General features: G+C 51.3%; 1 protein-coding gene and 1 non-coding gene across 2 annotated transcripts in view; both read right to left on the bottom strand.

The window, feature by feature from the left end:
• The window catches only part of LOC138981997 (nucleolar complex protein 3 homolog), a 53,312-nt gene that overhangs the window by 11,959 nt on the left and 16,412 nt on the right, over window positions 1-24,941 (bottom strand). Inside the window, exons 12-13 of the mRNA XM_070355197.1 lie at window positions 24,129-24,209; window positions 6,514-6,614 (exon numbers count right to left, since the gene is read on the bottom strand). Of these exons, the coding sequence (XP_070211298.1) occupies window positions 6,514-6,614; window positions 24,129-24,209 (182 nt within the window). The remainder of the gene's footprint in view (window positions 1-6,513; window positions 6,615-24,128; window positions 24,210-24,941) is intronic.
• On the bottom strand, window positions 22,028-22,146 carry LOC138983417 (5S ribosomal RNA). Its single transcript, XR_011461152.1, has one exon. It is a non-coding gene; the product is annotated as a 5S ribosomal RNA (ribosomal RNA).

Consider the following 24,941-nt stretch of genomic DNA (forward strand, 5'->3'; position numbering starts at 1 on the left):
AACCACTGACTCACTCTAAACCCTTGCCAGGAACTGGCCCACTGCCAAAGGACAGAAACGGACCGAGAACCACCCTGATTGACAGCCGAGATGTCTCCCAGGCAAGAAATGCGAAAGACAACATCAGAGAGCCAGTAAGCTGTGCCCAGCACTTCTTCCAATCTTCTGAACCGTAAAACAGTCCGGAAAAGGACCCCAGTCTTGGATAAACCCGACCAAGTAGAGGGAAGGACAAGCTGCCCCCCCCCCCCCTTAAATTGGAAGGAAATGCTAATGGCCTGGAAAAGATCCGTGCGTAAGGTTGCCGGCTAAGCCCTGAAAAGGACCGACCCTCACGGAGACCATAAGGCAAACATGCCAAAGTAAGAAAACTTTGGGATGGAGTGAGGCCCAAAAGGCCCTTGAGAGAACAGTCAGCTCCGGAAGAGTGACCAAACTCCAAACCGAAAAGAGAGAGACCCTGAGTACCAAGTACCAGAGTCCAACTCAATGAGCAAAACTCAAGGGAGACGGTCACGAGTCGTCCCCTGTCCATCCCTGCGAAAGCAGAGAGAGGGGTAAAAAAGAGGACGAAGCGACCTAAGGTAGTGCATAAGCACCGCAAATGCGGACCCGCAGTGGCCAAATCCTAATGTGACCGGAGACCGGAAACAAAATGACAAAAGCCAGCGTGTTCGCAGAGCAGACTGCTTGTAGGTAATTGAAAATGAATCAAAAAACCCGAAACAGAAAGAACGAGGCTGGTAAGAAAGACGGAAAACCGTGAAGCGAACCAGCCGTCAGACTCCCGAGACCAGAGTTCTCAGGAGAAAAAAGTAATAGTCATAGTTGCAAGTGAAAAAGGGGTGACCAGGCCGGAAGCCCAACCCAGCAGAAATCGTCCCAACTCACCTCATGCAAGCATGATGGAGAAGAGGAAGAGACGAAATCCGCAGTCACAAGAACCAAATTGCCAAAGTCGCAACACGACAGGCAGGAGACTATGACACAGGCTAAGGCCGAGAGCCTTGCTGCCCGTAGGCCGGCCATTGCACCAAAGTACCCAAAGTACACAGGCACAGTAAGAAACCAAAAGTTTCGGCCGCCGAAAAAGATGCTGGCCTAGAGGCCAGCACCGCGAAAACTGGAACATTAGCTAGACCTCTGCCCAAAAAGGGGAGGAGTAGCCAAAAAACCTGAGAAAAAGTGACAAGCCAAGAATGACTTCTCAAACATGCATTGCCCAGACAATGCACCCTCAGGAAAATCTGAATGTTACTTCCGAGGCCAACTCAAGTGAACCTTAAGTTTGGACGAAACACCAGAACGCGTCTGATCGCTAGAGAAAGACAAAGTCAGACTCGGCGAAAGACAAACCTGGACCAAGTCCAGAAGCTCGTGGCAAAGAGAAAACGGGGAAGCCCAAAGGCAGAAACCCCCCTTTAAACGGAAAACGACCTCTCAGCACCCATACGCTGGGAAAGAGAAAGAATGTCGAAGCCCGAAGCCACAAGCACAAGGAAAGCAACAACCACCCCCGCCAACGGATGAAATGGCTGTTGCTCCAGCCGAGGCTAAAACCCCGAAGCCCTAAGGCCAGCTGTTGTTTCAAAAACCCAGCGTACCTATGACGGCTGTGAAAGAAACAATCTCACCTGAGCTGAGGACTTAGGCCGCTTAGGCTGAGTCCGCTTAGGTATAGCCTGCTTAGGAGCGGCCTGCTTTTGCTGCTTTCAGATTGAAGCTCAAAAGAAGGGAACCGCTGTTCTCTGTTGGTCTCAATCCCCTGCTTCTGGCCTGAGAGGCCAGGCTGCCGGAGAGAGACCGTCCACCAAGGATGACGATCTGAGAATGTTCCTTGTCGACTCCTCAGAAAACCGGGAGTGGGCAAGAAACAAGTCCCTTCTGCACGAGACCGCATGGAAATAGTGCAGAGAGGACAGCCTCATCTGTGCCTCGTTCACCCTTGTAAGTGTGGAGAGGAGTGAGACACTTCCTCCGCGTCCTGCTCTTTACTAAGGGTAAAGGGCGCCAAGAAATCTGCCAGAGCGCGAGAAAGCGCCCGCAGGAGAGTCTCGGAAATGGAACTAAGTTCCAAAAGTTGTCAGCCCCCTTCCTCGGAGAATAGGAGATTCTGCCCATAGAACGGCAGAACCGAATCCTTCCTCAACGGCTTCGTAAGAAGCGAAAGAAGTTCCGGCGTGACCGGAAACGGTGCACGCGGACGGGGAAAAGCCAACAGGAGGCTACGAGACGACCTTGGCCAAGGCAACTTCCTCTAATCCTCTAAGGGCACGAAGGAGGAAGCCTGCGAAGGAGCGGCAAGGTATTCCGATGCCAGCTCCGAAGCTGAACCCTGAGGAACCAGCAACGAAACCAACGCCGGAGGCAACCCCCTGTCGAAGAGGGGGGCTTGGCGAAAAGGCAAAAAGGCGAAAAGCTACTAAGGGCGATTCTTCAAACCAGAAGTAGCTGCTTCCTCTTTGCCAACCTGAAGTCCTTCCTGTTGGCAATCGATTGTGCTCATTCCCTAACTGAGAGGAGGATGAGAGGAATCAAAAACCAAGGAAAGTGGGAGAGAGGAGCTAGCGGCCACCACCGGAGTGTGTGGATGCTGCTGTCCCAACAGAGGCAAGAAGCCTGTATGCCCATAGGGCAAGCCTTGTTCGAAATTCACCGGCGACCAAACGGAAGCAGCGGGAACTGAACCGGAAAATCCGGGAGGAGCCGGAAGTGCGGCAGCAACAGCAGCGCTATGCCAAAGCTGGTGCTGAGCCACCTACGAGCTGAAGCTCGGAACCCAAAGGTAGGCCGTAGGCCAGAACCGGAAGTGACAGTAACCTGTGCACTACCCGCTTGACCTACCTTCCTGCCAAGGCCGGAAGCGAAGCTGCCGGAAATGGCTGCCGTGCAAAGGGCAAAGCTCAAACCGGAGAGGGCCATGGGCTGCCCACACACCGATGAACTAACATTTCCAGCCGGAGCCGGAAGAGAAGCTGTCGCGGACGACTGCTTACGTATAGCGCAGCTCAAGCCGGATGGGATCATTATTTGTCCACCTTCCAACGAGGCACTACTTCCGTGAACCGGAAGTGCAGCTGTCGCGTACGACTGCCGACGTAAGGCAAGGCTCGAACCGGACGTGACAGTAGCCTGTGCACTAACCAGTGAACCTACACTTCCGGCCGGAACCGGAAGAACAGCTGTCGCGGGCGACTGCTATCATAGGACAAGACTCGAACCAGAAGTGACAGTAGTCTGTGCACAAGCCGGTGAACCTCTACTTCCGGCCGAAGCTGGAAGCGGCTGCCGCGAACGACTGCTGACGTAAATTCGGAAGCTGGCCGGAGCCGCCGAAGGCAGCTGCTCCTCGTCCACGGACCCGAAGTCCGAAACACCACCTGAAGGGGACGGCTCATAGCCAAAGGAACCCGACAAATGACGCTGCGAGGGAAGGCCGTAAGCCGAACGCCCATCCTGTTGGCCATCGATGAAACTCGCCCCCTGACTGAGAGGAAGATGAGAGTCACCAACAACCGAAGGCAGCTGAAGAGAGGCGCTGGCGGCCACCACCGAAGTGGGTGGCTGCTGCTGTCCCAACAGAGGCAAAAAGCCTGAATGCCCAGGAGAACCACCGTATTCGAAATTCACCGGCGACACAACGGAAGCAGCGGGAACCGAACCGGAAAAGCCGGGAGGAGCCGGAAGTGCAGACGCAACAGCAGAACTATGCCATAGCTGGTGCTGAGGAGTCTGCAAGCTACAACCCGGAAGCCCTAGGCCGGAACCGGAAGTGACAGATGACTGTGCACGACCCGTTTGACCTACATTTCCCGCCCAGGCAGGAAGCGCAGCTGCCGGAAACGGCTGCTGTAGCAGGGCAAGGCTCGAACCGGAAGGGACCATGGTCTGTCCGCAACCCGTGAACCACCACTTCCGGCCGGAGCCGGAAGAGAAGCTGCCGCGAACGACTGCTTACGTAAAGCGCAGCTCGAACCGGAGGGGACCATGGTCTGTCCGCAACCAGTGAACCGCCACTTCCGGCCAGAGCCGGAAGAGAAGCTGCCGCGAACGACTGCTTACGTAGTTCGTAGCTCGAACCGGATGGGACCATGGTCTGTCCGCTTTCCAGTGAACCACTACTTCCGGCCGGAGCCGGAAGGGAAGCTGCCGCGAACGACTGCTTACGTAAAGCGCAGCTCGAACCGGAAGGGACCATGGTCTGTCCGCTATCCAGTGAACCACTACTTCCGGGAACCGGAAGTGCAGCTGCCGAAGACGGCTGCTGCGAGCACATACCTTGCATTGACCACATCCCCGAAGGGACCTGCTCAGGTGCACTCCCGCAAGCGGAAGCCACCGAGCGCCGGCCAAGAAGAGAAACGCCTCCCGGTGAACGGAATCCAGAGACATCACCGAAGCCAGCAGGCTGGGCAGGTGATCCGGAAACGCCAGGAACAAAGGAAGCCAACGACCGAGGGTCGCACACCCCCGGGAGGGAGGCAGCGCTGGAAACTGGGTCCGCCCGCGACATTTCTGTACGAACGAGCGTCCGAATCTCTGGAAACAAAGAAGACTAAAGGCTAGCAACAAGAGCGCCAGCCTCCGGCGCAGGTACAGGGTTAGAAACGGACGCGGTAGCGGCCGCCCCCGCGAGCCAGATGAAGTCTCCTCCGGCGCCGAAATAGGCACAGAAAAGACAAAGTTAGTCTTCGGATCTGAAACATGAACCATGGGGTTCTTAGCAGAAGAGGTGGAAGCCGAGGACTTAGGTTTACCAGGGCCCTTGCCCTTACCCTCGGCCTTAGCCGCTCGCTTTTTCTCACTAACAGACATGCTGTCACGCGAGAAAAACAAACTACTGAAAAATACACAAGTCTCTAGGACGTAAACTTCAGCAGAATAAACTAGCACTAACGTACAAGCTACCAAAGCAGCTAACAAATGCTACTGGTAAACGCTCAAAGTCCGTAGCACGGACCCAAACTAACCAGCAAAAAACACCACGTGCTAGCGAAAAATGGCGACCAAAATGGCGGCCACAACAACAAACTACTGAGCAAAATTCGTAAGTCCGCGGACGGAAAAATTCTCAGCAGAATGAACAATGCAAACAACAACAATGCAAGGAACAATCTCACCAGCTAGAAACAGCTAGGAGCAGACGGGGAGCCGAGGCCGGTGGGTGTCAAGCAGACAGCAAAAACGGCCTAGGAGCGAAATCAAAGCACGACCTGTCTCTCTGGCTGAAAGGAGTCGAATGAGGGTGTCTCGTATTGGGTACGAGATCTGTGGCGTGATGCATGCTACGGGAGGCAACCCAGGGTAGCAAGCTTGCTACTTTTTTTTTTGCTTGGGTTGCTTCCCTTATACTATAGACGGGATAGCGTTTTTTCAGTCAACCTAGCATCTCGACTGCGTCAATGCTAATATGTAACTCGGAGTAAGAATATGTAATTTAATTTGTGTATATTATATAAAGCTTATAAGTTACATGTGGTTCCTTTAGTTGTTTATACATAGTGACGTCTATCTCCACTTGTAATCTTTCTTGGGTGTGTGGTGAGGGAATGAGTTGGGTGTTTGCGTGTGCTCCCAAGATTGAGGGGATTAGCCGTCACGTGTCAGTATACAACAAAAAGAAGTTTGAGTTTTTTTTAATTTTGAACAAGACTACTTATGAAGAAGACCAAAACACAACATCAACGGAAAATTAGAAACAACTGAAGAACTAGGATGCAACAAGGGGGAGCAGAAGAGAACAGCTAATCCGTTGAACGCGAGCAGACGGCAGCAAAGTTTTCAGTTTGGGTGAATGGCATTTATGCTTGTCTCGTCATGGAGCGAATTTTTCAACCTCAGTTATAAACAGACTACATGAATGTTAGTGCCATGGGTTGTATATCAATACTTCAGAGGGGAAGTGGGGTCTTTAGTGTGGAGTTACGAGATAAGAAAAGCCGAATGCGAAAGTTTGTGTCAGTCGGCAACTTAGCTCACACAGGCACACAAAAACGGCTGTTCAGTTTTACTCCCCTGTTTGTACTACATCTTTCGACTTTGGGCCTTTTGTGGTGTTTAGGGACAGAAAATAATTGGTTTAGTCCTGTTTCATCGGGAAGTTAGCAGAAAAGGGTATGCTATCGACATTTGTAAAGCTGAAAAACATTCCCGAGAAGAATTTCAAGTTGTCAGTGTATGCTGTTGTTGATTCAGTGAAACATCGTGTGGTACAGATGGGTAAACCGGAACCATGCGTCTTTGTTATTGCCAATATGCTTTTGGATATTGGCAAAAATGGCCGACTTCCGTAGCATTATGCTTTGATGATCGGAAGAGACCATCCAATCACAGCCCCCGAATTCCCCCACGTGTCCATCAGAATAGCTATATAAGACCTTATTTTTTCAGATTTTCTGTTCATAACCTCTGTAAATGTACCTCCCCTTTAAGACTTACTCCCTTATAAAACCTGATTTTCTCAGATTTGTGGAGGTCTTAATATAATCACTGGTAATCCCTAAACATGCTCACCTGGCCAATCCTTCCAGTACCACCGGCATCAGCGGAGACTTCTCCTCTTGTTTCAGTACGTTGAAAAATGTGGTGAACATCGTCTCCACTATTTGCGTGTGCTGAAAATGGCATAACAGGAAAATGTATTTGTGGAAAGAGAAAGTCTTGCAGGGAATGTAACAGCAACAGTTCTATACAATAGACGTACTATGGTCATAACTCTGTTGGGTTTGTATGGGTTGTGAAAGAGTGAATATTCTTGCTTTTATTGAGGTAAGCTTTCCACACATGCTCCTTGTCCACGGGTTTCACCCCTAGCCCAGAACGCTACTGGGAAGTCTGTTTCAAGTATTCTGTCTTTCACAACCCATAAAACCCCAACAGAGTTATTTCCGAACAGCCTCTATTTAGCATCAAGTCAGCAAGACATGAAGGGGCACGGGAACAAGACCGCGAGTCTTCAAGCTCTTGTTTCTTACATACACAGAGAGGAAGACAGGACAGAGGTGTGAAGGAGATGAACATCAACAGACAAAACAAGATGCAGACATTCACATGCAGACAGCAACAATTACAATTTAGAGGAATGCAAATGGCGACAGAAAAATGATTGAGAAAAAAAGAGTCAGTTGAAGTGAATACAGACAGCAAAATCAATACAACACAAACAGCAATAGCAAACCACCAAAACAAGAGTCAGGAAGTCAGGATTCACAAGACTCAAACAGCAACAGTAAACGCAGAAACACAAATGACACAGATGAGAAAAAAACCAAGAGTAGGGCATACTGCCGACACAGACTGTAAAGGCTGTCCTTAATTCAGCCAAAAGTCGACTTTGCAAAAACTTTGCAGAATCGTTTTACCGAAAATGTAAGGCTTCTTTTTAAGCCTACTGTCTATATGATACTTACCGAGACAGTACTATTCTTGCACATTATCTATTATAGGCCGAAAAAATTGGACAAAACGCTGAGTGGGTACAATTATCTCCCATAACCATGCGCCACCGTGGATCCCAAGCACTGTCCGAGTGCTTCCCCCTTACAGGATGTAGGTGGCGCGTCCTCTTTCTTTATGAGCTGCAGACCCTCAAAAAGCCCATAACATATCAAGAGGGGAGGCGGGAGGGAAACTCTAATAGTACTGTCTCGGTAAGTATCATATAGACAGTAGGCTTAAAAAGAAGCCTTACAGTCAATATAACACTTACCTCGACAGTACTATTCTTGCACAGAATACCAGAGTGGTGTGAGGGTGATATGTAGAGTATTAAACTCCTTAATCAAAATCACTTAAATCCAAGGATTAACACTTTCGTGACGGGATGCGACTATATTAGTAATAGCGCTGCAACGCCCACGGACGGGAAGCGACTATTTTAGTATTAGACATACAAGGTACACGACTCGTGATTGCTTCCCGGTTTTTGAAGCTTGCAAATAAATTGAGTTGTTTCCCTTGATACACTTGGCGTCCCCTTCTGCCATTTGCAAATCCGCCTGATTTGTGTGCGTTTTTGAGGAAAAAAAATGAATCAAAGGCGAGCCTTGTCTCGGGAGGAGATTCTTCGGATGTTGGACCTAGAGGATCCCGTAGAGCATGATTCGGACGTATCGTTTTCGCCTCACGAAAGCGATACAAGCAGTGAAAGTGAGGAAGAAACAGTCCCGTTGTTGCTAGTACGAGTCGGCAAACTACACGTGGTTGGCGGTGATACTGCTAGACGAACATGTATCTCGGAATCGTGCAGGAGCTATAGGGGCGTGGCAGCACTGATAACAATGGATGGCTGGAGCCTTCAAATCCTTTTGGAATTGTTCATAGGTGTACAGTTGGTACTTTGTTGTGAAAATGTGACTTATATTCAATATGGATTACCTAGACATCATTTGGTGAGTGTTAGATCTACAGTTTTGTTTCATTTGAGTCAGGATGCTGTGAGTGAATGCGTGATTTGCTTGTTTTTTTCTTTGTACTGTCTCCTTATTTCTGTGTACAATGTTAACAATATTTCAGCTAATTCATAGGTTTTACACCTTGTTTGGTTATAACATTATTTATAATACTTTCTGTTAAAAAATAACTTTTAAAAAAAGCAGTAGAAAATAAAACACACACAAAAAAACGTTAAAAAACACAAATTATCCCCCTTTCACCCCCCTTTCACCCCCCTTTGCTAAAACAAATCGCGTGACAAACTTATAAATAGCACGACTGAACTGGGCATCCATTTTTGAATTAGTACACACAATTTGGTGGTGATTGGACTTAATTCAAGCTTGCTAGACAGATTTCTTTACAGTTACTGATTTTTGGGAAGTTTCTTGGTGGCAAGCTTGGGCAGGCAGGACGTAAACGCCGTGGCAGTGCTAGTCACAATAGTGTTAAGATACCCAGGCAATTTTCGAACAGTACTACCGTAAAAGAAAATATACCCAAGAAACATACCTTAGACTGACGTGACCATGCTGGCAACCACTGCTGTGTGGTGAACTCAATGTCAAAGTCCAGGCCACTCAAAGCTTGAATACCACTGAGTCTACGGCAAGTGGCTAAAGCGATGAGGAACAATTAGTCTTAAAAATCAGCAACTTGATACTGATGCCTGCCAGGGGTTCAAACTCATTGCTACGCAGGAGTTTGAGGACCAGAAAGACATCCCCCTTGGGAAATGAAACCCGAGGTTTAGACACCGCTGCATTGCTAATACCCGAAAGGACATTAGCGATGAGGGAGGACCTGATCAAGTGTTCAGATCTGCGACCAGTAGCGGCCGCAATCGTGGAAGCGATGGCAGATCTGTATCCAAGAAGAGTCTTAGAAGAAAGACTCTTCTTTTGATACACTTCCACCAGGAAGTTGGCCAAGTCCTGTGTTGAGGGATAAAGCGGCTTTATCCCCTTGGACAAGGCGAAGGTGGCCCAAGCTCTCCAGCGTAAGTCGTAGAGCTGATTAGTTGATCGCCTCTTAGCGTTCAAGGAAAACTCTACTGAACTCTTGTGCAATCCTAGTGCAAGCAGTTTGGAGCGCACAAGAGCCATGCGGTCAAGCACAGACTCTCTGGACGTGGATGAGGGAGGCATGATCGAGGCTGGAGCAGACCTCCCCCGTCCAGATCCAGAGGTAGAGGGTCTACGTGGGTGAGACCGCGAAGATCTGGAAACCACGGAGCTGTTGGCCAGTAAGGCGCGACCAAAATCAGTCTTGGTCGTTCCTGCAGATATTTTGCCAGCACCCTCGGAATCAGAGATGTCGGGGGATAGGCGTAAGCATCGAGGAGCCTCCACAAGAGAGTGAATGCGTCCAAGTGGAACGCATTCATGTCTCGAAAGGGGCTGACGTACCTGGGAAGCCGAGCGCTGAATCGAGTTGCGAACCGATCGATCAGAGGACGGTCCCACCTTGCCCACAGACGCTGTAGAACGTTGTGAGCGATGGTCCATTCTGTGGAGAGAACCTGATCGCCCCGACTGAGAATGTCGGCCAGGGCGTTCATTTTCCCCGGAACGAACTGGACTGACATCCGGACCTGATTGGTCTGGCACCAGAGCAGAATCTCCTCCGCCAACAGGGAGAGGGACCGAGAATTGGTGCCCCCCTGGTGGCGAAGGTAAGCTAAGCATGTGGTGTTGTTGTCCCCGTTGAAAATCAGAGGGGCCAAGGACAGGCCGAATGGGAGGGCCCGAAACTCGAACACTGTGCCCTCCCAAACGAACCGGAGCAGATGTCGGTACCCCGGGGCCACCAGGATGTGGAAGTAAGCATCCTGGAGGTCCCAGACATGGCCCAAACGTTTGGCCGGATGACCAACCGGACCGACGAAGGGGTTTCCCTCTTGAACTTGCACCTGTGAAGGTACAAGTTCAAGGTGGAGAGGTCCAACACCGGCCTGAACCGGCCGTCCTTTTTGGGGACGGTGAACAGGCGGGAGCAGAACCCCCGAGAAGGCTGAGAAAGGGGGTAGACCGCCTTCTTCTCGACCAACGAGTTCACCTCGTCCTGAAGAGCCTGCCATCTGGCAGGGTCTCGAGGAGGGGGGAACGTCCAGGGTAGAGCGGACAATGGAGGTTGTGACGACAGCGGTAGAGAAAACCCCGACCACACCACCCTCAAGAAAAACTGGTTGGAGACCAGTCTGCCCCACATGCCGCGGGCCCGAAAAAGGGAACCGACGGACGAAAGAGGGGCAACTTGAGGGGGCGTCACCGTAGGGCCGGGACTCACTGAAAATTCTGCTGGCGGGCAGGTGCAGGCTTGCGACCACCCCCCCTGGTGGTGGTGCTTCCCCTTACCTGTCTGAGCACCCTTTGTCTTGCTTGGGAACGCAACAGGCGCCTAAGAGGAGGAAGAAGGAGGCAGTGAAACTGGCTTCTTCTTCTTCTTCTGAGGCTGGGAGCTGGAGGTGACTGTAGCACTTCTCTTACTCCCCGCCGCCGTCGCCGAAGCAGCGAGGCCAACCATCAGAGAATCAGTGTTCCTCTGGCGTGTGGACTCCACCACAGAACGAACAGTGTCCGGATGAAAGAGGGAAGAAGGCTGAGGAAACGTGTTCCTCAGACTCTTCCTCATATCCGGAGGCACTATAGAAGTAGGCAGAAAATGATCACGGAACAGGGCCAATAAAGTGGACCCGTGTTCCAATGGCCAATTCTGCCGCAGACGTCACGCACGATCGCACGGCATGCAAAGCCCGATCCACTCGAACCGTGTCAAGGACCCGAGTGGAATCGGACTCTGCGCGATCGGGAGGGTCCAACAGTGTGGACAGCGTGCTCATCCATGTCAAGGCCTGTGATTGGGCCTCGACTGTGGAAGAAACGGTGGCCTCAAGATTGTGGAACGAAGCAGAGCTCAGTTCCACCTTCTTGACCGAAGGCACCTCCCCAACGAACACATCACCGTCAGCCCCACCCTAAACACTCGAAGTCTGGAAAGGGAGAGTTCGAGAGTCAAAGGGAAAAGGGAGGGACGAAACAGATTGGACACGAGGAAACAGTGGAGGTGCGCCTCCCAAAGGAAAGCATGGCACTGAACCCGCGTCCTCCCGAGGAACATAGGTCGCGTTTGCACGTGAATCTGTACTCCTCAGGCGATGTGCTGCCGCTTCCACCGTGGCACTAAGACTAGGGTGGAACGCGAATTGCCGGCGGACGGATCGTTCATAAAACGAGCCGCCGGGAGACGCGGCGTGAGCCTCCCACGCCCGGGCCGAAGCGGACTCAAAGGACGAGAGGGCGTCTCAGGGAAGGACGTCCTGAAACTGTTCAAACGTCCTTCTAGCTGTGCGAGGACGAGCCTCCTGCCTCTCGTCCTCAGACCCCGGGTCCAGGTCCTGTGTGTCAACACTAGACGACAGACGCTTAAGAGAGGCATCCGTGACGTCAAGACGCCGCGTGATGTCTGTCATGTACTGTTGGAAAGTACGAAGCATAGCTTCGGAAGTTCCATCAGAAACCGGCAAGGGTAGAGGATCAGTGTTAACCTCAGGGCGACCCTGATCCTCCTCCCTATCGTCCTCCGACTCACTCTCCTCTTCACTTCCCGACAACTCCTCAAAAGCAGGAGTGTAGGGAGCTTGAGGGGGAAGAGCCGAAAGCGATGAAGCAGGCTGTGAAGAAACGCCCACAGAAGCAAGAGGCCGCGAAGACCCCTGCCCCAAAGACGAAACGTCTCCAGCAGCCGAAGGGGGAGAAAAACAACAACCCTGCGACTGTTGGGTCAGCCCAGCCAACGAACCCCCGCCATTTATAGACTGAACAGGAACCCATCGGGTCTGATCAGAAAAGAAATGGTCCGGTCCGGTCGGGGGTGCCGATCCGGTCCGGTAGGGTGGTCCGGTGTTCCGGTCCGGTGCCGGACCATCCGGAGGTCCCGTTCGGCACCGAACCATCGTACCCACAGAAGTGTTCGGGTGGTTAGGTCCGGACGTGGACATACCGTACCATCCGGACCCGTGGTCCGGTTTGGTCCGGTTCGGTGCCAGACCATCCAGACCAACAGAGGTGGTCGGGTGGTCCGGCACCGGGCCATCTGGACCCGTAGGTCCGGACCCGTAGGTCCGGACCCGTAGGTCCGGTACCATCCGGAGGTCCGGTTCGACATCGAACCATCCGTACGCACAGAAGTGTTCGGGTGGCTCGGTCCGGGCGTGGACGTACCGTACCATCCGGACCCGTAGGTCCGGTTCGGTGCCAGACCATCCGGACCAACAGAGGTGGTCGGGTGGTCCGGACCGGTCCGGTAGGGTGGTCCGGTGTTCCGGTCCGGTCCCGTACCATCCGGAGGTCCCGTTCGGCACCGAACCATCCGTACCCACAGAAGTGTTCGGGTGGTTCGGTCCGGACGTGGACACACCGCACCATCCGGACCCGTAAGTCCGGTGGTCCGGTGCCAGACCATCCGGACTAACAGAGGTGGTCGGGCGGTCCGGTCCGGACCGGACCACCGGTCCAGCACCAGACCATCCGGACCCGTAGGTCCGGTCCGGTCCCGCACCATCCGGAGGTCCCGCTCGGCACCGAACCACCCGTACCCACAGAAGTGTTCGGGTGGCTCGGTCCGGACGTGGACATACCGTACTATCCGGACCCGTAGGTCCGGTTCGGTGCCAGACCATCCGGACCAACAGAGGTGGTCGGGTGGTCCGGACCGATCCGATAGGGTGGTCCGGTGTTCCGGTCCTGTGGTCCGGTCCCGTACCATCCGGAGGTCCCGTATGGCACCGAACCATCCGTACCCACAGAAGTGTTCGGGTGGCTCGGTCCGGACGTGGACCTACCGTACCATCCGGACCCGTAGGTCCGGTGGTCCGGTATGGTCCGGTTCGGTGACAGACCATCCGGACCAACAGAGGTGGTCGGGTGGTCCGGTTCGGACCGGACCACTGGTCCGGTACCGGACCATCCGAACCCGTAGGTTCGGTCCGGTCCCGTAGCATCCGGAGGTCCCGTTCGGTACCGAACCATCCGTACCCACAGAAGTGTTCGGGTGGCTCGGTCGGACGTGGACATACCGTACCATCCGGACCCGTAGGTCCGGCATGGTCCGGTTCGGTGCCAGACCACCCGGACCAACAGAGGTGGTCGAGTGGTCCGGCCCCGACCGGACCACTGGTCCGGTACCGTACCATCCGGACCCGTATGTCCGGTGGTCCGGTGTGTTCCGGTTCGGTGCCAGACCACCCAGACCAACAGAGGTGGTCGGGTGGTCCGGTCCCGACCGAACCACTGGTCCCGTACCGTACCATCCGGACCCGTAGGTCCGGGGGTCCGGCAAGGGCCAGAGGTACTGTCCCGCACCGGACCCTAAGGTCCGGTACGGTCCCGTACCATGGGTCCCGTCCGGACCAAACCCGGAGGTCAAGTCCAGTCGGGACCCGTGGGTCCGGTTCGATCCCGACCCGTAAGCCTGGAACGTTCCGGACCCTTGGTCCGGACCATCCGTGTCACGTTTCAATATATCACTCAAGGTGATTATGAACCGGTTAATTACTACTAATTAACTAACCACACCACGATCCACTCTCGCAGGCATACAATTAAATAGAGTCAACAAAAGTATAAGTTTCAGACGCCTGTTTATGTATAAACTCTCCACCTCCCTCGAGCCTTCACTCAAAATATGTTCCTTTTACGTTCTCAACACGTAAAAAACCAGTGTTCACTGACAAAATGCCAGTACTATGTAGAAAATTATAGTAACACGCTGAACCCGTGTAAATACAGTCAAAATGAGAATGTTCTGTTCAAAAAGCTCTAGTTCGTGCAGGTGTCACACACCCCACGTTGTCACTACTCCAATGAAATCATAGATACAAAAAGACAACGGTGGTCAACGGGGTGCGTACGACATGGTGCACTTAGCTTTATCTCTGCTGCTGCTGCTTAGCCGGTATGCTGGTTAGTCGGTTCGCTGGTTAGCCGGTTCGCTGGTTAGCCGGTCCGCTGGTTAGCCGGTTCGCTGGTTAGCCGGTCCGCTGGTTAGCGTAGCCTCAACAGTTCCCGCCAGAGTCAGCCGTGCCGATGTTACGGGAACGTAACGAACGAACGAAACGAACGAACGAAGGAAGGCTGCAAACAGAAAGCATCGGTGCACTAAACATGTCAGCTACCCCTCACCCACCACCTTAAAACATGTCATCTTTAAATATCTCATCGAGCACGTGGGCCTGCACAAAACTGACTTTTTACAACAACAAAACAGCCATTTTCCGTCCTTCTCTCCCTATCTGCAAAAACCATATACAGATTAGTATTTTAGCGTCACAGAGAGTAAATTATGCGCTAACCTGGAAAGAACAACAGAGAGTATTTCATTCCACAACACAGACTCATCAACAGCGTTAAATAATGATTTATTACCTCAAAAGCCTATGATTGTAACTCTCAATGGAAGCAAAGTCCGCCTCCTCCCTGGAACAGTCTCTGTTCGTCAACAGTGACCCAAAACGTCCAGAACCCCTTGTCGAATCCTTATGCGAAAGCCATCGCCGACGAAGGAAATGTGACGACTTGTCCTCAGCAAAATACGTGGCAGAGGAAAGGAATAACTTGTAGAAGTTCCCCTAGAGTGCCGAATATGATATTCGGTGAAAAACCATCATACTCTAGAAACTGTATTAGATCCTTCCCCTTCTGCCGCTGGGTGTCAAGTGTGTCGTCCTTGAGTCTCTGACAGACCACCTAGCCAAATACACGTGACTGACCTTGTCACCAAACCAGTCCAGCTATACACAGTTTTGCCTCCCCAAGCAGGAAAAAGACACGAGAAACTCAATCCCTGAAAATCCCGTGCGCGCTGTCAGCGAAAAAAACCGTCAGCCCTATGACAGCAGAAACCTGCACTGTGAAGCTCGTGCGTTTCAAAACATCCGTGCTCGGGAGCACTGTCAGCAAAAACTCTGCTGTGTCCAATATCACGCACAGGCGCTTTCTATCATACATTGACCCAGAACAGGCACTCCACTGAGTGACGCTTTCTTGGTCTCTGTCACCCGATCGTGACACACCTCCCCTCTTCAAGACGAAACCTCGGTTTCGCTCACAGTCATGTTCTCCTCTACAGCCCGAGAGAGAAAGTCAGCTCCAACATTGTTGGCGCCCGGAATAACGCGTACCGTGAATTGGTACGGTTGGAGAATCAACGCCCAGCGCATAAGTCTGGCGTTTGCCAACCTTGCAACCTGAAGATATTGCAGAGGTTGATGGTCTGTTTCCAGACAGAAAGGTCGTCCTCAAGAACGAGCAACCCCTCGTTTCACCCCTGATGACTGCAACCTTCTCTGTCTTCTTGTCTTTGTTCTTCTGGTCTTTGTTCTTCTCCCCGTAGGCTGTCCTCTCTATGTAGGCGCGCAGCAGGTTGGCGTGGTACAGGCGTGCTTTCCCGTGCATCATGATCCTGTAGTCGTTTTGGCCCACTTTCGCTGTCACCTCAAAAGGTCCTTGCCACTGCAGTTGTAGCTTGTTGTGTTTGACAGGTAGAAGTAGCAACACCCGTTCTCCAATCTTGAAGCTGCGCGGCCGTGCCTTGCGGTCGAATCCTCGCGCGTAACGCTGTGCTGCTCTTCCCAGGTTCTCTTGAGCCAATTTGCAGGTCTCTTCAATCCTGTTCCTGAGTTCTACGATGTAGGTCGCTGTCGTCTGCACCTCCTCGTCAGCTTCTTCGTCCGTCCAAGCTTGACGCAGGATAGCCATGGGACCGCGTACCTGTCTGCCGTACAACAACTCAAATGGGGAAAAACCCAAGCTCTCCTGAGGAACCTCGCGGTATGCAAAAAGCAATGCTGGGATGTACCTGTCCCACGTGCGTGGTTTCTCCTGAGCTAGTTTCCTCAGCATGGTCTTCAAGGTGCCATTGAACCTTTCCACCAGTCCGTTGCACTGAGCATGGTAAGGAGTGGTGAAGTGCTGCTCCAGTGATAGCAGTCGTGCTGCCTCCGCCATCACTCCTCCCGTGAACTGCGTGCCTCTGTCGGTGAGTACCTCTGATGGAATTCCCAGCCGGGACCACATAGTAACCAGAGCCTCAGCTACTCGCGTGGCTTCAATCGATTTCAGAGGGATCGCCTCTGGGTATCGAGTAGCGTAGTCCACCATGGTCAAAATGTATCTGTTTCCGTCCTCAGACGCAGGCAAGATGGGCCCGATGATGTCCACTGCCACCCGACGAAAGGGTTCGTCGATGAGCGGCATCTTCTCTAAGGGGACCTTCCTCACCCTTCCTTTGGCAACCACCTTCTGGCACTTATCGCAGGACGCACAGAAACGTCGGACATCCGTGCAGATGCCTGGCCAGTAAAAGTGGCGCCAGACACGATCCGTGGTCTTCTTGGTACCAAGATGACCTCCCAGAATCGAGTCGTGTGCCGTTGCCATGACACCCTCGCGAAACTCGCGAGGCACGACAACCTGTTTGAATGTACCTTCTTGGTTGCTGAACTCACGGTAGAGCAACTTCTTGTCCCTGAGGAACTTTGACCTCCCATGCTTCCCGCTCAGCTTCACCTTCCCCGACTTCGCGTGCTCCCGAGGAGTAGCTAAGGTCGGGTCAGAATCCTGAGCCTTCGCGAGAAGCGCGGGGGTCACGTTCCCCAGGGCAGCTCGTGCAGCAGGTAGGGGTTTGAGAGGTTTGTCCTCTCGCTCCGCCTGTGCCCGCGTGAGCACTGAAATGACGTCGGGAGACCGATAAACGGGAACCTCCCTGGTGACGCCGTCCACAAACTGAACCCGGTTTCCAATGAGCAGGTCGCATGGAGGATCGTCCATGACGACGGCCACAATGGTCCCCGTGAACAACGGGGTTACGACCTTGATCACTGCCGTGTTCAAGTCGTAAGCGTGAGATGCCTCGGCCATTCTCACCCTGATGCTGTCTCCTGTGTAGGCCATAGCTGGAACTAGACTCGCCCGAACCACTATCATGTCTGCCCCTGTGTCCCGCAGACCTTCGCCCTTCACTCCGTTAACGTAGACGTTGCAGTGGGGCTGGAAATGTTTCCTGGAGCACGGAACGCAGAGTTGTGGGATGGTGCATGAGCTCGTGACGTCCCTGAACTCCTCACTGCCAACGAAGTGAACGCCCTTCTGGTCAGCCTGTCTCTTGTGGCAGTCCTTCTTCACGTGGCCCCGCTTGTTGCAGTAGTAACACTGGATGTCAGTTCTGGAACTCGATCCCTTGTGTCCCTGATCGTCCTTCCGGTCCTTGGGTCCTGAAGAACCCGAATTTCCCGTTTTTCCTGGCCGTGAGCCTGAAGATTTGCCGGAGATCGCCTGGGCGTCCTCGTGCACTCTGATCCAGTCGGCTGCCTCCTGAGTAGTCTTGGGCTGGTGCTCCTGCACGAAGGTCACCACCTCAGGTCGCAGGCTGGACATCAGTTGTTCCATGACTATGAGGTCGGCAAGGTCGTTGACGGTCCAGTCCTTTTCGGCCATCTCCACCCAGCGCCGCAGGTAGAGGTTAAGGCGTGCCACAAACTGATGACTCAGCTCGCCGCTCAGTCTCTTGCTGTTACGCAGACGTCGTCTGTAGGCTTCAGCAGTCAGGTTAAAGCGCTGGAGTAACGCCTTCTTAAGTGCCTGATAGTCTCTCGCCTCGTCGTCCTCCAAAGCGTTGTAGAGCTGCAATGCGCGTCCCTTTAAGCAGGTGCTAAGGCGGCTAGCCCACGTGGCCTCTTCCCACTTCTGGTCAGATGCAATGCGCTCAAACCGGCGTAAAAAGTCGTCGAGCTCGTCCTTGTCATCGTCGAACGTCGGCAGTCTCGTACGGTCGGCAACAAACGTCGGCGCGCTAGCCTGAGTGAGCGTACCCTTCTCGGCCTGTAGCCTAGCTAGCTCTAGCTGGTGATCGCGATCCGCCTGTTCCTTCCGGTCTAGTCTGTCACGTTCGTCTTTCTTTTCCTGTCTGTCAAGTTCGGCCTGTCGTTCCTGTCTCTCAAGCTCGTCTTTCTTATCCTGTCGGTCACGTTCGGCCTGTCGTTCTCTTTCTTGTCTGTCCAGTTCGTCCTTCTTTTCCTGTCTGTCTCGTTCGTCTTTCTCTTTCTTGTCCTGTCTGTCACGTTCGGCCTGTCGTTCTTGTCTGTCAAGCTCTTCTTTTCTCGTCTGTCGCTCTATGTCTTCCCTACGTTCCAGCTCCTTGCGTTTAAGCAAACTACGCGCTCTAACGCGTGCGTCACGCTCTGTCTGTTCCTCACTGCCAGGAGTCTCGAAAGTTATTCTCCTCGTCGGAGATCCCCCTGTAGCCATGGTTAGTTTTAGCAAAGCTTTATCACAAAAGTAAGTCTAACGCAGCTATAGCTAGAATACGCGGTGACGAAAGCGGTGGATACAAAAATCCAGCAACCGGAAAATGCAGAAGAAAAATCCAAACGGTGTAGAACAAATCGCGTAGCCTACTTTATGGCTGCTTTCTGCGGTGAAACAAAGTGTTTCCCACAGCCGTGGCCTACTTTATCGGCTGCTTTTTGCGGTGAAACAGAGTGTTTCCCACAGCCTTGGTTAGGACAGAAGTCCTCGGACCCTTCCCCCCCAAAATTCCAACAAAGTCAAAATATGGAGAAAAATCCAAGTAAAACAAGACGGTAGAAAATGTAACCTGTTACGGAATGCGAAACAACAATGTAGAGAAAACTGAGTAAAACGAATAACAAATCCGCTAACCCCGCTCAGCTCTCTGCAACGGAAAACTCTGAACGTACAACAACAAAGATTCACAAACAAAGGAAAGGGAGATAATCACAGTTAGCGCATACAATAACTCACAAATTACAATTTACATTTCCTGCAAGATGTGAATCGCTTAAGGTGTGGTATATGATCAAAACTATACAAAAAAGGGTAGCACCAAGCAGAAAATAAGTCGAGCACTGACGAGATTATCTGCTCTTAGTTCTCCTTAATTGGTGGGTCTTTATCAGTTGGAAATTAACTGAGTAAATCCCGGCTTGGCCCCCACGTGTCACGTTTCAATATATCACTCAAGGTGATTATGAACCGGTTAATTACTACTAATTAACTAACCACACCACGATCCACTCTCGCAGGCATACAATTAAATAGAGTCAACAAAAGTATAAGTTTCAGACGCCTGTTTATGTATAAACTCTCCACCTCCCTCGAGCCTTCACTCAAAATATGTTCCTTTTACGTTCTCAACACGTAAAAAACCAGTGTTCACTGACAAAATGCCAGTACTATGTAGAAAATTATAGTAACACGCTGAACCCGTGTAAATACAGTCAAAATGAGAATGTTCTGTTCGAAAAGCTCTAGTTCGTGCAGGTGTCACACACCCCACGTTGTCACTACTCCAATGAAATCATAGATACAAAAAGACAACGGTGGTCAACGGGGTGCGTACGACATGGTGCACTTAGCTTTATCTCTGCTGCTGCTGCTTAGCCGGTATGCTGGTTAGTCGGTTCGCTGGTTAGCCGGTTCGCTGGTTAGCCGGTCCGCTGGTTAGCCGGTTCGCTGGTTAGCCGGTCCGCTGGTTAGCGTAGCCTCAACAGTTCCCGCCAGAGTCAGCCGTGCCGATGTTACGGGAACGTAACGAACGAACGAAACGAACGAACGAAGGAAGGCTGCAAACAGAAAGCATCGGTGCACTAAACATGTCAGCTACCCCTCACCCACCACCTTAAAACATGTCATCTTTAAATATCTCATCGAGCACGTGGGCCTGCACAAAACTGACTTTTTACAACAACAAAACAGCCATTTTCCGTCCTTCTCTCCCTATCTGCAAAAACCATATACAGATTAGTATTTTAGCGTCACAGAGAGTAAATTATGCGCTAACCTGGAAAGAACAACAGAGAGTATTTCATTCCACAACACAGACTCATCAACAGCGTTAAATAATGATTTATTACCTCAAAAGCCTATGATTGTAACTCTCAATGGAAGCAAAGTCCGCCTCCTCCCTGGAACAGTCTCTGTTCGTCAACAGTGACCCAAAACGTCCAGAACCCCTTGTCGAATCCTTATGCGAAAGCCATCGCCGACGAAGGAAATGTGACGACTTGTCCTCAGCAAAATACGTGGCAGAGGAAAGGAATAACTTGTAGAAGTTCCCCTAGAGTGCCGAATATAATATTCGGTGAAAAACCATCATACTCTAGAAACTGTATTAGATCCTTCCCCTTCTGCCGCTGGGTGTCAAGTGTGTCGTCCTTGAGTCTCTGACAGACCACCTAGCCAAATACACGTGACTGACCTTGTCACCAAACCAGTCCAGCTATACACAGTTTTGCCTCCCCAAGCAGGAAAAAGACACGAGAAACTCAATCCCTGAAAATCCCGTGCGCGCTGTCAGCGAAAAAAACCGTCAGCCCTATGACAGCAGAAACCTGCACTGTGAAGCTCGTGCGTTTCAAAACATCCGTGCTCGGGAGCACTGTCAGCAAAAACTCTGCTGTGTCCAATATCACGCACAGGCGCTTTCTATCATACATTGACCCAGAACAGGCACTCCACTGAGTGACGCTTTCTTGGTCTCTGTCACCCGATCGTGACAATCCGTCACCCGAACACCAGACGCTAAGGAATGGCGTGGGGTCAAGATGGTCCGGTCGGAGGTGTCGGTCTGAGCAACAGAAACAATGTTCCCGTCGCCCTGACCATTCGACAGAAGTACAGTGGTCGCCGCTTAATAAAACCACTTCTGGACCGACGAAAAATGGCTTTAATAAGCGGCGGATTTATTAACCGGCGGTCCAGGAATACGTCATTTTCGAAAGAAAAAAAAAATCTCTTTTGTTTACGTCACTCAGTCGTCATTTACACTTGTTTGAATCTAAACAAAACTTCACGAAGGATGTTGAACTTTTGTTTTAATTATGTACATGTACGTGTACTTTGATCACTTCGGTACATCAATAATTTCACTGTCACCGTCACGAACCATTACTCGTCAGAGAAGAACGATTTTATGAGTGTTTGTTTGTTGGTCGTCTTCCACATCAGAACAAGATAATGTGAGTTTTAGTCACAAACTACGTGATTTCTCTGAGAAAACTGGCTTTAATAAGCGGCGGGTTGGTTTTATTAACCGGCTTTTTCTAATACATAAGATATAGTGATAAATCCGGACCGTCTGAAATCGGCTTTTATAAGCGGCTGGCTCTATTAACCGCGGTTTTATTAAGCGGCGTCCACTGTACCACGTTCTGTCGAACACCTCCACGTCCAGTAACTAGTCGGCCGGAGCGTCTTAACAAGAGGGACAGCCACCAGTCACACGGACGTCAGAGGGAACCGTAGTAGCAGTGGTCGTAGGCACGAAGCCTGAAACCCCTGCCCCCACAGGACCGCCCTGAACGGGGTCAATTCGCATCCCAACCCCAGCGGGGAGGGAATTCAGAGACCCCGTCATCTCCTCCGATCTCCCCCCCCAGGAGGCCGAAACTACTGTCGAAACAGCAGCAGACGACCCAGCGAGGGAGTTCAGAGGAGGACCCGTGTCCCTCCTGGCTTCCACAGCGGTGGAAACCGAGGAGGGCACAGGAGAGGCACCGGAAAAAGGAAGATTTTAATGCCAACTGCACCCGGTGTTCCCAGGCGGTCACCCATCCAAGTACTAACCGGGCCCGACGTTGCTTAACTTCGGTGGTCGGACGAGAACCGGTGTTTACAACGTGGTATGGCCGTTGGCTGTCAAAACCTGAGTCTCTCCAGTAGCCCCTAGATCGGATTCACCAACCCCCAAAGAGGGTTGGGAATCGACCTGCCCCCGGATTCGAGCCAGGGAGGAGAAGGAAACCTTCCCCCCAGGCTTGAAACCGGGAGGAGCTGAAGCCTGAGACTGAGGGCCGGACAACGGCGTCGAAGGGGGGGAAGCCTGTTCCACTGAAGGAGAAGGAGAAAGAAGCTTTTTCTTTCTCCTCGACCTTCCCCGAACCTTCGACGGCGCAGCCCCGCCCGAAGTCCCAGGCTCAAGCCCAGCCTGTTTGAGCAAGCTCGCATTGAGCTTGCTCAAACAGGCTTTCTCCGCCCTCCCTCGCCGCAAACGCAAAGCGTTTGGGGAGGGAGAGTCGGAGCGCCGAAAGATCCCCTTCTCCGTGCGTAAAACATGACGCTGGGCGCCCGGAGAAGGGTTGCCCCCGGCAGACTCTGGTTCCGTAGAACCAGAGCCCAAAACAGGACGAGACATCCTACCTCGCCCTGAACGTACCCTTAACTCATTCGAGGCGCGTCGGAACTGGAATTCCGACATCTGTGTTTAGCGTTGGCTGCGTGCCGGCACTTGAGTTCCGACGGATATCACGAATTTTTAACGGTGTAAACGGTCCTGCTGACCAAGGGAAACAACCCCTGCAATGAACTTCTATCTGTCTACAGTGGTACCATTCACTGTAAACAGTTCCTTCCCTTAAATTGTTGGGATTAATAAAAATTTTGTTGACGGTGTGCGACCCACGTGTTTTGACTTTTCCAAGATGGCGGATCGTTCTGCTGAGACGTAGTAACTTGAAAAGAGTGCTAGAACGTGTTATTCAGTACGGTTCTGATCTTGACCTCAGTGATGATGATAGTGGAGATGATATTTTAGATTCTGGTGACGATTTTGTGCCAATGGACGATCATTTGGGTGATGATTCGGGCAATGCAAGTGTCGATCATGACATTGTGTATGATGAACCCATGACGTAGAAAGTTTTTTTGTTTTGCTTCAAATTGGATATTTTGCGTGGATATGAAGACAACAAAAGGTATGTACTTTCAAATGTTTCATATATTTTCTAAAAGAGTAAGTTTCAAACTTTGCAAAAACATAAGGTATGTAAGGTTATCTTGTGTTGTTGATTTTTAATATTTTTTTCAAAATGGCTCTAAATCGCGCGTTGGCAGGGAACACAGGGGAAATTTAGCTGCGCCTCGAATGAGTTAAAGACCGAGAATTAACAAAATTCAAAGAAAATTTAGGTCAATACTCAAGTGAATGCGGCGAAACGAGAAGCAGACGACCGGTCACCACGAAGTAGGACGGGAGGCACGCCGAGTCCGCCACACAAAAACGGAGGCACAAGTTGAAGGAAACACAACGTAGCCTCAAGCCAGAAGTGGAATAACACACAATAATCCAACAGGTGATAGTCCACACAGAAAAGAAGCCTCTTAGTCCAAAATAATCCGGGAGCGTAGCAGAAACACAGCCGGTCTGACACGCGCGAAAAAAGAAAAAGGACGCGCCACCTACATCCTGTAAGGGGGAAGCACTCGGACAGTGCTTGGGATCCACGGTGGCGCATGGTTATGGGAGATAATTGTACCCACTCAGCGTTTTGTCCAATTTTTTCGGCCTATAATAGATAATGTGCAAGAATAGTACTGTCGAGGTAAGTGTTATATTGACCTCTGTGCCAAAGCTTTGTGCAGGCAGCTTCACAAGACTTCACAAGGTCGACTTGGCCCAATAGCCAACTTGCACAATACCCCGCTTTGATAGCTCTCCGGTGCGAAAGATAAGGAAGGTTCACTTCCCTGCAGGCAAACTTTTTGCTCTCAAGAGTTATCATTCCTTTCATACGCAACAGTCACTGATCTAAACAATGGCTACCGAACAGCAGAATTGCCGATAGTGCAAGTCGCCTATTAGTTTGAGGCTTTACAGACACGCTCAGTGTGAAAACTGACCACTTTCATGCGCTGCTCCTTGTCCTGTGTTGCACGTGTCTCCTGCAACTCTCGCTCCAGCTCCTCGCTCTGCTTCAGTCGCTGAAACAACAACACAGAAAATAGATGTGTCTGTGGCAAGCTAAGTACCACAATACAAAAGCAGCTATTTGTGACTTACTTTAATATAACAGAAAAAAAAGGATGTGTTTTTGTTCATTTTCATTAGTTTATTATTCCATTGCTGGGAAACTAGAGTTATGGAAAGCTAGCAGCAACAAGTCGCGTTACCCGTGTGTTTGTGGGTTTAGATGTAATAAGCCACCTGCACTTTTGGCAGAATGACCAAGGTCTTTTACATGCGACAGTGGTGGGACAAGGATACCGTCTCTGAGTATACACATAAAGTTGACCAGTTGTCTGTCCCCGGCCTGGATTTGAACCCATGACTTGATGATCACAAGTTCAGTGCTCCACCAACTGATCTACTGGGCCCCAACATGATATGATGTGCTTCCAATAGTGACGCAACTTACTTTGCAGAAGTAGAACGTTTCAACACCTGGTGTAAAGACAACTTTTTAGACCTAAATGTGACAAAGACCAAAGAACTTCTGATAGACTTTAGAAGAAACCCTGCCCCTGTCCCTGACCTGATGATTGATGGTGTGACTGTTGAGCGTGTGACTGAATATAAGTATCTTGGCACAGTTATCGATGATAAGCTGTCCTTCAATGCAAACACCACCCTCATACACAAAAAATGTCAGTCACGCATCTACTGCCTTCAGAAACTTAGGAAGTTGAATGTGAACTCTTCTATCCTTCAAACTT

Source organism: Littorina saxatilis, linkage group LG12 (assembly GCF_037325665.1).
Source record: "Littorina saxatilis isolate snail1 linkage group LG12, US_GU_Lsax_2.0, whole genome shotgun sequence".
Taxonomy (NCBI): Eukaryota; Metazoa; Mollusca; class Gastropoda; order Littorinimorpha; family Littorinidae; genus Littorina; species Littorina saxatilis.